Source organism: Bufo bufo, chromosome 3 (genome assembly GCF_905171765.1).
Source record: "Bufo bufo chromosome 3, aBufBuf1.1, whole genome shotgun sequence".
Lineage (NCBI taxonomy): Eukaryota > Metazoa > Chordata > Amphibia > Anura > Bufonidae > Bufo > Bufo bufo.
Window position 1 is genome coordinate 330,259,981 of NC_053391.1, and position 12,212 is coordinate 330,272,192.

At 45.8% G+C, this 12,212-nt stretch overlaps 1 protein-coding gene across 4 annotated transcripts in view; it reads left to right on the forward strand.

The window, feature by feature from the left end:
* THRAP3 (thyroid hormone receptor associated protein 3) overlaps window positions 1–6,200 on the forward strand; it is a 45,634-nt gene extending 39,434 nt beyond the window's left edge. For 3 of the 4 annotated variants that reach the window (XM_040424410.1, XM_040424411.1, XM_040424412.1), the window contains 4 exons: window positions 540–718; window positions 1,879–2,080; window positions 4,431–4,577; window positions 5,489–6,200. In XM_040424410.1, coding sequence (XP_040280344.1) covers window positions 540–718; window positions 1,879–2,080; window positions 4,431–4,577; window positions 5,489–5,704 — 744 coding nt within the window. In that variant the 3' untranslated portion in view covers window positions 5,705–6,200. Of the gene's footprint in view, window positions 1–539; window positions 719–1,878; window positions 2,081–4,430; window positions 4,578–5,383 lie in introns of all 4 variants that reach the window. The other variant, XM_040424413.1, reaches the window with a different exon arrangement.
* Window positions 6,201–12,212: the final 6,012 nt, after the last annotated feature.

Consider the following 12,212-nt stretch of genomic DNA (forward strand, 5'->3'; position numbering starts at 1 on the left):
TTTCTCAGGGACCACAGTCTTGCACTTGCTTTTCTTAAATACTTTGTGAAAACTACACTACTACTCTTCATATAGTTACTTCATGTTTTTCTATTGAACGTGGATTTCAGGAATTTTATGAGCCCGTTCTTGATTTTTGGGGAAACGTTAAAAGCTGCTCCAGAATTGTATATTGTTTTTCCCCCCAGAATTGTATTTTTTGAGTGCCATATTGTGTTGCTGCTTATTTGTTTTTAAACATCTCTCTTTATAACTTGGCCAGATCGTTTATCGTGTAAATGGAAATAAATGCATTCTAACCACACTTCTGTTCATGCTGTGTTGGAAAATGTTAGTTTATTGCAAAAGGATTACAGCCCTCTGTATTTTTCTGTAACTGGCGAGGTAAATACAGCAAATGTGTCGTATTTAATAAAGTAAAATATTTAAATAGATGCATCCTCCTTAATGCTACAGAAGTCACTAACAGAAAAAAAATCACATTTTGTACTTCAGTTTGACTGATCTCTAGTGTAACCTTTTTTCCTATGTTACCTTAGGGAGAGGGAAAATACAGAGAGGAGCCCTCAGATCTGCGGCAGGACATTGAACGCCGCAAAAAACATAAGGACAAGCGTGACCATTCCCGTGACTCTGGGGATTCCAGAGATTCAAGCCGATCCAGGGAGAGGTCACCTGAGAAACCAGAGAAGCCCAAGAAGTCATCCAAAAAACACAAGTATGTGTATTGTAGTTTGCAAGATTTTCCTATTTCACCCACTAGGCACTTCAAAGGGAGTCTGTCAGGTCCTTTTTGGTATTAAACTGATAACTGGGCAGGGTAGGGGACTCCAGAATATATTAATGGCCACAGATACTATTTCTGAGAAAAAGAACTATCTCAAGCCTGACATATTCTCTGGGTCTCATTCTTAAGCCCTGCCCAATGGTGCCCCCATATCCTTGATTGACGTCTCTATTTTGCAGTGTCAGTCTTTTTCATTGAAATCTGGCTACTGTGCATGCACCTTAAAGGGCTTCTGTCACTCCACTAAACTCATTTTTTATTTATTTTTGTCTCCTTAAAATCCTTATGCTGTGATTTCTCAATATATAGGGCTATTACTCAGTTTGGTTCAGTAGTTATATAAAAAAAACTGACTTTTATAATATGCAAATTACCTCTAGCAGCAGGTAGGGCGGCTACTTGCTGCTAGCAGCCGCATCCTCCATTCATAATGACGCCCCCTTCTCATGTTGATTGACAGGACCAGCCAATGCGCTCGTCCTCTGACTAACCCTGTCTGTGTTTTAAATCTCGCGCCGGTCTTCAGTTGGCGCAGAGTGGAGGACGCTCGCTCGGCAGCATAAGGATTTTAAGGAGACAAAAAAATAATAAAATGAGTTTAGTGGAGTGACAGAAGCCCTTTAATGAAATATGGATTTGCTGCCAAAAAGTTATGACGTGTTGAAGTCCCCTAACCAGCTCTATTATTGGCTTCATACACAAAAAGGACCTAACTGACTCCCATCAGTTTGGTTCACTGCTTGTTAAATGGTGTTAAGCATCTAAATTGTGCTGTTTTCAGTAATGCTATTCAGGTCAATGAAGAGAGCAGTGCTGATACCTCTCAATTTCCATCCAGGCGTGATGGGAATAGGAGCTAGTCACAGAGGTGGGACCTATCCTGTAGATATGCTGTAAAAGTCCCAAATGGGAATTCACCTTTACTTTACTTTATAATATACATTTATATTATACACTTCAGCTATAAGGAAAACAAAGTATCTTTAAAACTACTTCTCAGCACTGGGTAGTAGCTGGATGTTTTATGTCACTGTAACTTGATATGATATGGTTAAGTATGTGCAAGTCTTGAAACTTTCCCTGTCCTACAGGAAACATAGGAAAGTGCGTGAGCGTTCCCGCTCTTCCTCCTCCTCTTCACATTCCTCCCATTCTGTGCGGGCAGCGGGTACTGATGAATTCCCTACTGAGAATGAAGACAAGGATGAAAATTCTTCAAACTTTGAAAAGGCACGTTTAGGAAACAAGGAATACCAAGGAACTAGTGACAGAGGACGAGCTCGAGGAACCTTTGTAAGCTACTCCTGTCTCCCGGGAAACAAACGTACTAAGCTGTGCTAGAGTTGTAAATTAAATTCCACTTTTACATTGATGCTTTGCTGTAAAACTGAAAATATATATTTTTTAAACATTATCATTGAGAGTGCTTAAAGATTTACCATGTGTAGGTTGTGCTCATAAAGAACAGTACCATCCATCCTCATCGAACTGCACTGCCAGGATTTTCATTTTGGCCTAACTTTAGAATAGGCTATAACTGCCTAATTGGGCAGGGCCTGACTTCCTGCAGCCCCACCGATCAGCTATTGCAGAGTAGCTTAGCACCAGGACTACACACTTCGATCCATTGTGTCATGGACAGAGCTAGTAATTGCAGCGCTGCTCCAATTGAAGGGAATGGGAACAGCGCTGTACATACGCCAACAATATTGAAACCCTGGGCAAGCACTTTAAGCATCTTCATTTTTATTAGCAATAAATTGAAATGTCAAGTAGTTCTTTAGGTTTACCAGAGGGAGAGTTATTTGCATGATTTCACTGAATTTGTACTTTACAATTTAACTGCTGCTGTTAATGGGGTTGTTCACCCCTGCGGACCATTTCTGCACACCCCTCAGCATGGCTGGACTCGTGGTGGGAATCATGTATACTTGATCCTCAACAGTTTGTTCTGGCCCCATTGCTCCCCACTTCAACAACCAGCTTGACATGTAGGACGTGGCCTCAGCAGCCAGTGAGTAGTCACAGTAGTGACATGTCACTGGGTCCCCCCCAGAGAGCAGATACTAGTTTTGTGTAAATCTGTAAGATAGTCAGTAGCTTAATAGATACTAAAATACATTGCTGTCTTCTAGCTGAAATTAAGTGAATAACCTATTTGAAAGTCCAAGTCTGTAACCCCTTAACTCGCCATGACATACCTGTCCATCATGAGGACTAAGGCCCCTTTCCAGTATTCCGCGCGGATGCGATGCGTGAGTTGAATGCATTGCACCCGCACTGAATCATGACCCATTCATTTCTATGGGGCTGTGCACACGAGCGGTGATTTTCACGCATCAGTTGTGCGTTGTGTGAAAATCGCAGCATGCTCCTCTTTGTGCGTTTTTCACGTAACGCAGGCCCCATAGAAATGAATGGGGTTGCGTGAAAATTGCAAGCATCCGCAAGCAAGTGCGGATGCGGTGCGATTTTCAGGCACGGTTGCTAGATGATCGGGTTGGAGACCCGATCATTATTATTTTCCCTTATTAAATGGTTATAAGGGAAAATAGCATTCTGAATACAGAGCGCATAGTACAATAGCGCTGGAGGGGGTTAAAAAAATAATAAACTCCCCTTAATCCACTTGATCGCGCAGCCCGGCTTCTCTTCTGTCATCTTTGCTGTGTGCAGGAAAAGGACCTGTGGTGACGTCACTCCGGTCATCACATGGTCCATCACATGATCTTTTACCATGGTGATGGATCATGTGATGGACCATGTGATGACCGGAGTGATGTCACCACAGGTCCTTTTCCTGCAATCAGCAAAGGAGACAAGAGAAGCCGGGCTGCGCGATCAAGTGGACTAAGGTGAGTTTAAAATTATTTATTTAATTTTTTTTAACCCCTCCAGCCCTATTTTACTACCATGTTATAAGGGAAAATAATACAATCTACAGAGCACCGATACCAAGTCCGAACTTCTGTGAAGTTCAGGTTTGGGTACCAAACATGCGCGATTTTTCTCACGCGAGTGCAAAACACATTACAATGTTTTGCACTCGTGCAGAAAAATCGCCCATGTTCCTGCAACGCACCCGCAACGCCCGTGTGAAAGAGGCCTAAGAGTTTGTATGGGGCGGGCTCATGCTGACCTTGCTCCATACATAGCGGTTGCAGGCTGTATAATACAGCAGGCACTCTCTGGCAGTGACCAGGTTCAGAGAGAACTCGGATGCCACAGTCAATAGCGACACAGGGAGGGAACTGCCTCGGTTTTCCGATAGGAGCCCGCACAGAGAAATTGCCGGGCTCCAATCAGTTTGCCATGACAGCCTGGAGCCTTCTGAAGGCTCCCAGCACTTTCATATTTAGCTGCGTGTCCGAGGCATGGCCTGACAGGCAGCCAGTTAAAATTCCATAGACTGCACTAGTGTTCTAGTATTGAAGGTGTGAGAAAAAAAACACAAGGACTAAAATTGCCCATGTCCTTAAGCTGTTAAATTCCAGTTATTTTTCATCATAAGTTTAGATTTTTATATATTTTATAAAACAAAATGAATATGTGAAATATTTTTGGTCATTTTGACTTACTAGTTTGACTTGGGAACACTGCACGGTAAAAAAAAATGCTAACTTTTTGTAACCTGTCTCAACAGCAATACAGAGCAAGAGGTACACGGCCATGGAACAGCAGGGGGTCCTATTCAGGAAACAACAATAACAACAACAATGACTTTCAGAAACGCAACCGGGATGAAGAATGGGATCCAGAATATACCCCTAAAAGCAAGAAGTATTACTTGGTATGTATTGCTCCTTTTTCCGTTTGTATCACTAGAGGAGTGCTTGTGTGGTGTGTTTCCATGCTTGCTTGTGAGTGTTTTGCAGGGAGAAACATTGTCCCTTTTATGTCTTTGCAGCAACTTGTACAAGGGTAGTGCACCTAATTCTCCGTATTCACCACCCTGTCAATGTATGAATGCCCGAGGAGACCAATTTAGTTGACACAGAACTGTAATTTATTTTCTGTCAATTAAAACAAGATGGGTTCTCGCAGAATGCTTTGTGTGTGCGCACATGTATGTGTCTTTGTTGCTCCTGTTTTATTGCCCTTAAAGGGGGTTGTCCGGTTTCATGATACTGATGACCTATGATCAGGATACGTCATCAACATCAGATCGGTAGGGCTCAGGCATCCTTACCAATCAGCTGTTGGAGTCATGGCGAGCATTGCATCCTCTCCAGTGTTTACCTGCACATGGTCTATATTGTATTGGTGGTGCAGTGTAACTACAGCTGCTCATCCCATTTATTTGACTGGTATAGGAAACTGTAATTGCACTGCACTGGTGCTACAATATAGGCAGTGTGCAGGTAAACATTGAAGAGGACTCTGCGCTCACATGAGTAACCATTCCCAACACAGCTAATCGTTGGGGGTGCTGGGTGTTGGACCCCCCAGCCACCACCACTACCAATCTGATATTGAAGACCTGTCGTGAGGATAGGCCATCAATGTTATGAAACTGGGCAACCCCTTTTTAAATATGTGGAGGAAAAGTCAGTTTGAAGAATGGTCACCATTTTATAGCGACATGTTCAATTTCAGGTGCGGCCGTAGACTAAAGGACAGTCAGTTTGTGGAGACATCCGTTCATTACAGTGACTTTCAGTATCCAGACCCCCGACCTGATCCATTCTCATCTCTCTGCAGCACGACGACCGGGAAGGGGAAAACGAGGAAAAATGGGTGAATCGCGGGAGAGGCCGCGCCAATTTCACTCGTGGAAGGGGGAGGTTCTTGTTTCGAAAACCGGGCGCCAGCCCAAAGTGGGCTCACGACAAGTTCAGCGGGGAGGAGGGAGAAATTGAGGAAGACGAGAGTGGAGCAGAAAATAAAGATGAGAAAGGCAGCTTATCACTGGATTAGACTGATTTAAGTTGCTAATTAAGGGGAGACACTTTCCTATCATTGTGATGCGGTTTGTCCTGAAATGAAGACACCCTTTCCACGGACAGATTTTCTGTATTAAAAGATCTTTGATTTTATATTTCAGCTTCTATAATTATTCCTTTTTTTTCCCCCCTAAATCCATTTGTAAACGTGTAGGGACTACCATCTTCTTGGGTATTGACATACTGCTGCCATCCACTATACTTGTGTATTTGATATGATCCTACAATATGAACTTGTCTTTGTACGTGACTTTAATCAGCCATCCCTAAGCATTTTTTTTGATTTTTTTTTCTCTTCCAGAATGGTTTGACTTTTTTTTTTTTTTTTTAATTATCCGTACCTGTTTTAGGATTTCCATAGTAATACCAGATACTAAAGCTGTGGTATTCTTTTTAGAAATGCTTTCAAAGTCTTTTTCCTTGGGTAGGAAAAGGGCATGCTGAATAAATGATAAATGGGTACACAAAAAGTATTCCTTTTTGAATTTATTTGCTTTGCTTTATTTGAACAATGCCTTATCTTAATAAAGTGCACCCCCTACTTAAAGGGGTATTCTGGTATTCAAAACATAACTCCTATTTAAAATACACAGCATATTGTAAAAATTCTCAGTATATAGTAATTCAATCTTTGGAGTAGTTTCCTTCACTGCCCAGGACCACAACCTGTAGTTCAGCGTGATGGTCGAGCATGCTCAGTTCCAGCACTAGGAGTTATAGGAGGCTGTAATTGGAAACTACTGTGAAAGGGGGAGCCCAATAAATATAAGAAGCACAGGAGAAGAGGGGGAAATTTCCTCTTCAGCAGCCAGATTACAGGGGGAGGAGAACAGCCCGAATGGATGTCAGTAATACATAATGGGAACGGTAGTCTGCTACCGACAGGGGCTACTGAGGCCATTTCCTCTTGCTGCAATGAGGAGCACATGGGGAGCAACTGTGCAACAAACTAAAAAAGAATTAGCATTAGTGTACTGCTACTGTAATGACCTTGCAGCCTTTTAAATGTCACATCCAAACTCAAAAATACCCTTTTAAAGATATCTTGTTAATAAAGATTTTACAAAAAGGCATGGGTGGTACTACACAGAAATCAGGAATGAGACTGGTTACCATTAGGTGCTGAGCAGTTCAGCTTGCTTAGAAGCATTCATAGGTCTCATATATGCTGCCTAGTATGAAAATATGCATATATTATTTTCTAGTAGAAATTGTGAATTTCATAAAAAATAAAATAAAAAAGCAAACAAGCTGTAGGACATACTGATGCATGTCACAATGTGAACACTGCTTAGCCCTGTCAATTAACATGAGGACGGGGCCAGAGGAGGGAGAACTGAACCTCTAGGACAGGGATCTGCAACCTTCGGCACTCCAGCTGTTGTAAGACTACAATTCCCAGCGTGCATGCTGGGAGTTGTAGTTTCACAACAGCTGTAGTGCCGGAGGTTGCATACCGCTGCTCTAGGAGTAAGCACATAGAAAGAAGGGGAAAAGACTGTTACCTCTAGCTGACATTATACATGTGCTAAATTCAGCCAGTTTAAGTTACTGGTATAAAATAGTGAAATATTACCAATTATCAAATGACAAAGGTCAATATTCCCTTTTTCCCCCTAGCTTGTGGGATTGTTCAGTTTATACCACATCTGCAGTATGTTGCCTTGGCATCACCAGAAATAAAACACCACTCTTGCAGATATAACATAAGACACCTTTACTTAAAGAGGATTTTTCACTAGTTTAAAAACTAACTATATCAGTGGGCAGAGCGGCGCCCAGGGGTGCCCCTGCACTTACTAGTATGTCGGGGCGCCGCTCCGTTCACCCGGTATAGGCTCCGGTGTCTGCAGCTCCCTCTGTTGTACTGGGCAGAGTTTTTGTATTAGTGTTGTCCCTTGCTGCAGCGCTGGCCAATCGTAGCGCACAGCTCATAGCCTGGGAGTCTCAGGCTATGAGCTGTGCGCTATGATTGGCCAGCACTGCAGCAAGGGACAACCCTAATACAAAAACTCTGCCGAGTACAACAGTGAGCTGTAGACACCGGAGCCTATACCGGGCGAACGGAGCGGCGCCCAGACATGCTAGTAAGTGCAGGGGGACCCCTGAGCGCCGCTCTGCCCACTGATATAGTTAGTTTTTAAACTAGTGAAAGGTCCTCTAAGTACCATATACTACAACATATACAAATTCTTTTAATATCATGGTCCTATCAGTATACATACACCAAGTATATGGCCTTTCCCCAGTCGTCTCCATGACAACACAAACTGAGATTGCCTTCCTCTGATAGGACAGGAAAAAGCACACAGAGGTTAAAAACCCCACCCCTCATCGCCAGTGTTTTTCCTGTCCCGTCAAGGAAGGAATGCCATAGAGGTGCTAGGAGCTCTTCTGGGTTCCTAGTCCTTTTTTTTCGGTTTTTACCTTTTTTCTTGCCCTGCTACGGCGGGGTGTCATCCGTTAGACCGGAGGTCAGTTCCGGGGTCCAGCTCTTCCCTCCTCCAGGCGCGGCCTATGCCCGGGTCACCCTCATTCATGGTGATCCCGGCGAAGTTCCCTCTGCGGCGGCCCAGGAGGGCTTGAAGCAGGGAGGCTGGAGCGACGCTATGACGCGCTTCCCTCCAGTCGCTGGGTGATGACGTCAGAGGCCGTGGCCAGCGCCAAATTCAAAAAGGGATGCCGATTCGGACCTCTCTGAGGCCTCCACAGTTCACCCTACCTGCTGACAGCAACTCAAGTGGACGGGAGCTGAGAAGATGAGCGCCCCTACCACCACTGGATCGGGTCCTGAGCCCCCTACTACTCTGGGCGGTGTGAGTAGCCTGCTGGCACCTTTTCATATTGCGTATTTACCCTGCTGTGGTTGACCCTTTCCTCCCTTGTGTGTTACAGGGAGAAAAGGAGTCTACCTCCTCTGTTAAATCCAGACCCAGGAAGTGCGGCGTCTGTTCTAAGCGCCTTCCTTCCTCAGGGTCCAAGCTACTGTGTAAAGACTGCACCTCTACTGTGGTGAAGGCGGAGTCCTCTAGTTTTATGGAGGGGATCAAGACTCTGGTCAGAACGGAGGTCCAATCAGCGTTGGCCGCTAGGGACCCCCTGCCTCCCCTATACCCCAGCCCTGCCAGGGCCACAGACCACCCTCTTCCAGAGGCCTTGACTTCTCTGGGAGTGACCTGGACTCGGCCGACTGGATTCCCTTCCTCCGCAGAGGTTCGTCCTGACCAAGCTCACCAGGGGCCTCGAGTCTCCCTTATCCGAGGGCGTAAGAAACTTATTACGCCTGGGGGAAGTAGAAAGGGTCCCTACCGGAGAATTGGGGAGGGGTCACTATTCCCCCTTATTCCTGGTCCGGAAATCGAATGGCAATTTTCAGACCATCATAAATTTAAAACCCCTGAACAAACACATCACCTACCACAAGTTCAGGATGGAGACCGTCAAGTCAGCGGTGAAGCTCATTAAAAGGGGGTCTATGATGGCTACAATAGACCTCTCCGACGCATACTTCCATATCCCAATACAGGTCCGTTCCAGAAGATATGATGTTCGCGGTGGAGCAAGGTGGGACAGTCCGCCACCATCAGTTCAAGTGCCACCCGTTCGGCATATCATCGGCACCCTGCATATTCACCAAGGTTATGGCGGAGGTCGTAGCCTCCCTAAGCAAGGAGGGGATAATAATCGTCCCTTACCTAGACGACCTGCTAATAGTAGCGGAAACCTCTGATCTCCTTCACAGAAACATCCAAGTGGTTCTCTTACGCCTCCAGAACTTGGACTGGTTGGTCAACCGGGAGAAGTCCGACATGTTCCCAGAGCATCGGAAGGTATTCCTGGGTATTCTCTTGGATTCAGCTCTTCAAAAATCCTTTCTCCCTCCGCTAAAGGTACAGAAGCTGAAGTCAAGGGTCCTCCACTTCACCAAGCAGTCCTGTTGCTCAATAAGGCAGGGCATGGAAATGCTGGGCCATCTCACCTCCTGCATCCCTGCGGTAGCCTGGGCCCAATTCCATATGAGACTTTTACAGAAGCTGGTTCTAAAACAATGGAACAGGTATCGATCATCCCTGGACCAAGGGTTTTCAGTGTCCCGGGAGGTGAAGGCTTCACTGGGCTGGTGGCTCAAGAACCTGGAAACGGGAGTTCCATGGAGGCAGGAGGGTGTGCTTTCCCTCACAACGGATGCCAGCTCTTGGGGCTGGGGTCCCTCACGGCTTCAGAGACTTTTCAGGGGATTTGGTCCGAGGACCAGAGAAGGATGTCCTCCAACTACAGGGAACACCGTGCGGTTTGGGAAGTCCTCAGGTCCATCCAAATACAGGCCAAAAATCGCCACGTCCTGGTCCATTTGGACAACTCCACAGCTGTGGCATTTATCCAGCACCAGGGAGGAACAAGACACGGTCACCTCCAGAGGCTCTCAGGCCGAATCTTCCTTTGGGCAGAAAAGAATCTACAATCCCTTGCGGCAGTACATCTGAAGGGAGCCCTGAATCTCCAGGCGGATTACCTCAGTCGGCAAAGTCTGGATCCAGGCGAATGGTCTTTGTCCCAGACCGCTTTCCAACAGATTCGGGATCGTTGGAGTCCCATCCTAGACCTGTTCGCATCAGCAAAGAATCACAAGGTTCAGGATTTCTTCTCCCTCAACCGAAGAGACCCATGTGTGGCAATAGATGCTTTTACCCAGAGCTGGACGACGGGCCTAGTCTACGCCTTTCCCCCCGATACCAGTAATCCCAAGAGCGCTCCAAAAGTTTGTCAGACAGGTGCAGACTGATTCTGGCCCAGGAGATGCTGGTTCTGTCTCCAGGTCCCTCAGCCCGGAAGATCCCATCCGTTTCCTGCCGGAGGGTCTTCTAACCCAGGGTCCCATACCGCACCCTAATACCAACCTCCTCAAGCTGTCCGGCTGGTTTCTGAGCAATCCCTCTTGCTAGGGTTAGGGCTCTCTGAAAGAGTAGTTAAGACCCTCTTACTCAGTAGGAAGTCCAACACCTCCAAAGCGTACCTCAAAGTTTGGAGGAAGTTCGCCTCCTGGGGCTGAGTCAGGTTCAACCAGTCCACCCCTAATATCCCTCTTATCCTGGAATTCCTCCCGGATGGGTTGGATTTGGGCCTTGCTCCTAACACATTGCGAGTCCAGGTGTCTGCCTTGGGGGCCCTCTATATAATACCAGCCTTTGAGGTCCCCTGGGTAGCAAGATTCCTGAAAGCGGCAGATCGACTAAATCCCCGAGTCAGGAATATGGTCGCACCATGGAACCTTAACACTGTCCTTTTCAGGGCTGTCAGATGTACCGTTTGAGCCTCTCCTCTTCTCTCTCTCTCATCTCTTAAGTGGCTCACTCTGAAAACCATCTTCCTAGTGGCCATATCCTCCGCAAGGAGGGTTTGCGACCTCCAGGCCCTGTCCATACAGGAACCTATCCTCAAGGTGCTAGACAAGCTCGTTTTTAAATTAGACCCTTGTTTTCTCACCAAAGTGGTCTCCTCCTTTCACAGGTCACAAGATATAGTTATCCCGTCTTTCTTTCCTAACCCTAAAGACTAGCAGGAATCTAGATTCCACAATTTAGACGTTAGGTGTTCAGTTCTTCTTTATTTACACGCCACAGAGGAGTGGCGTATCGACAAAAATGTATCCAGTTTGCAGGTCCAAATAAGGGTAAGAAGGCAGCTAAGAGCTCTATATCCCGTTTGATTAGATGCACCATCTCCGAGGCCTATAAAGCCTCCGGTAAGGAGGCTCCTCCATCCCTTAGAGCCCACTCAGATCGGTCTCCACTTCTTGGGCTGAGAGAGCCTCTGCTTCGTTAGAACAAATCTGCAGGGCAGCTACCTGGAAGAGGGCCCACACCTTCACCAAGCATTATAGGGTGGATGTGTTTGCCGACGAAGACTTGGCCTTTGGACGTAAGGTCCTAGGTGCTGTAGTTCCCCCCCCCCCCCCCAAGTTACTTTGTTAGTTCTCAGTTTGTGCTGTCATGGAGACGACTGGGGAAATGAGTATTACACTAACCGGTAATCCGGTTTCTTGGAAGTCTCCATGACAGCACAACTTTGTCCCGCCCTTGTTTTTCTTTGTCAATAGACTATTTTGACTAGTTTTATGTTCTACCCCTTGTCCTAGTCCTTTTATAATACACTGGCGATGAGGGTGTGGGTGGGGTTTTTAACCTCTGTTTTTTTTCCTGTCCTATCAGAGTAAGGCGATCTGAGTTTGTGCTGTCATGGAGACTTCCAGGAAACCGGATTGCCGGTGAGTGTAATACTCATATAGTCTAACAATATAGACAACAGATACTATTACTATTAATGAATAACTCGGTGGTTAGGCAAAATTTTTTGTTGCATACAATTACAAACAAATTCAGATCCAGGTGCTGGTTTGAAAACTAGAATATTTTTCGTGGGGCAACCCCTTTAAAGAAACATAACTCAGGCACGACCTTCTCAGTAGAGCTGAGCCAATTTCA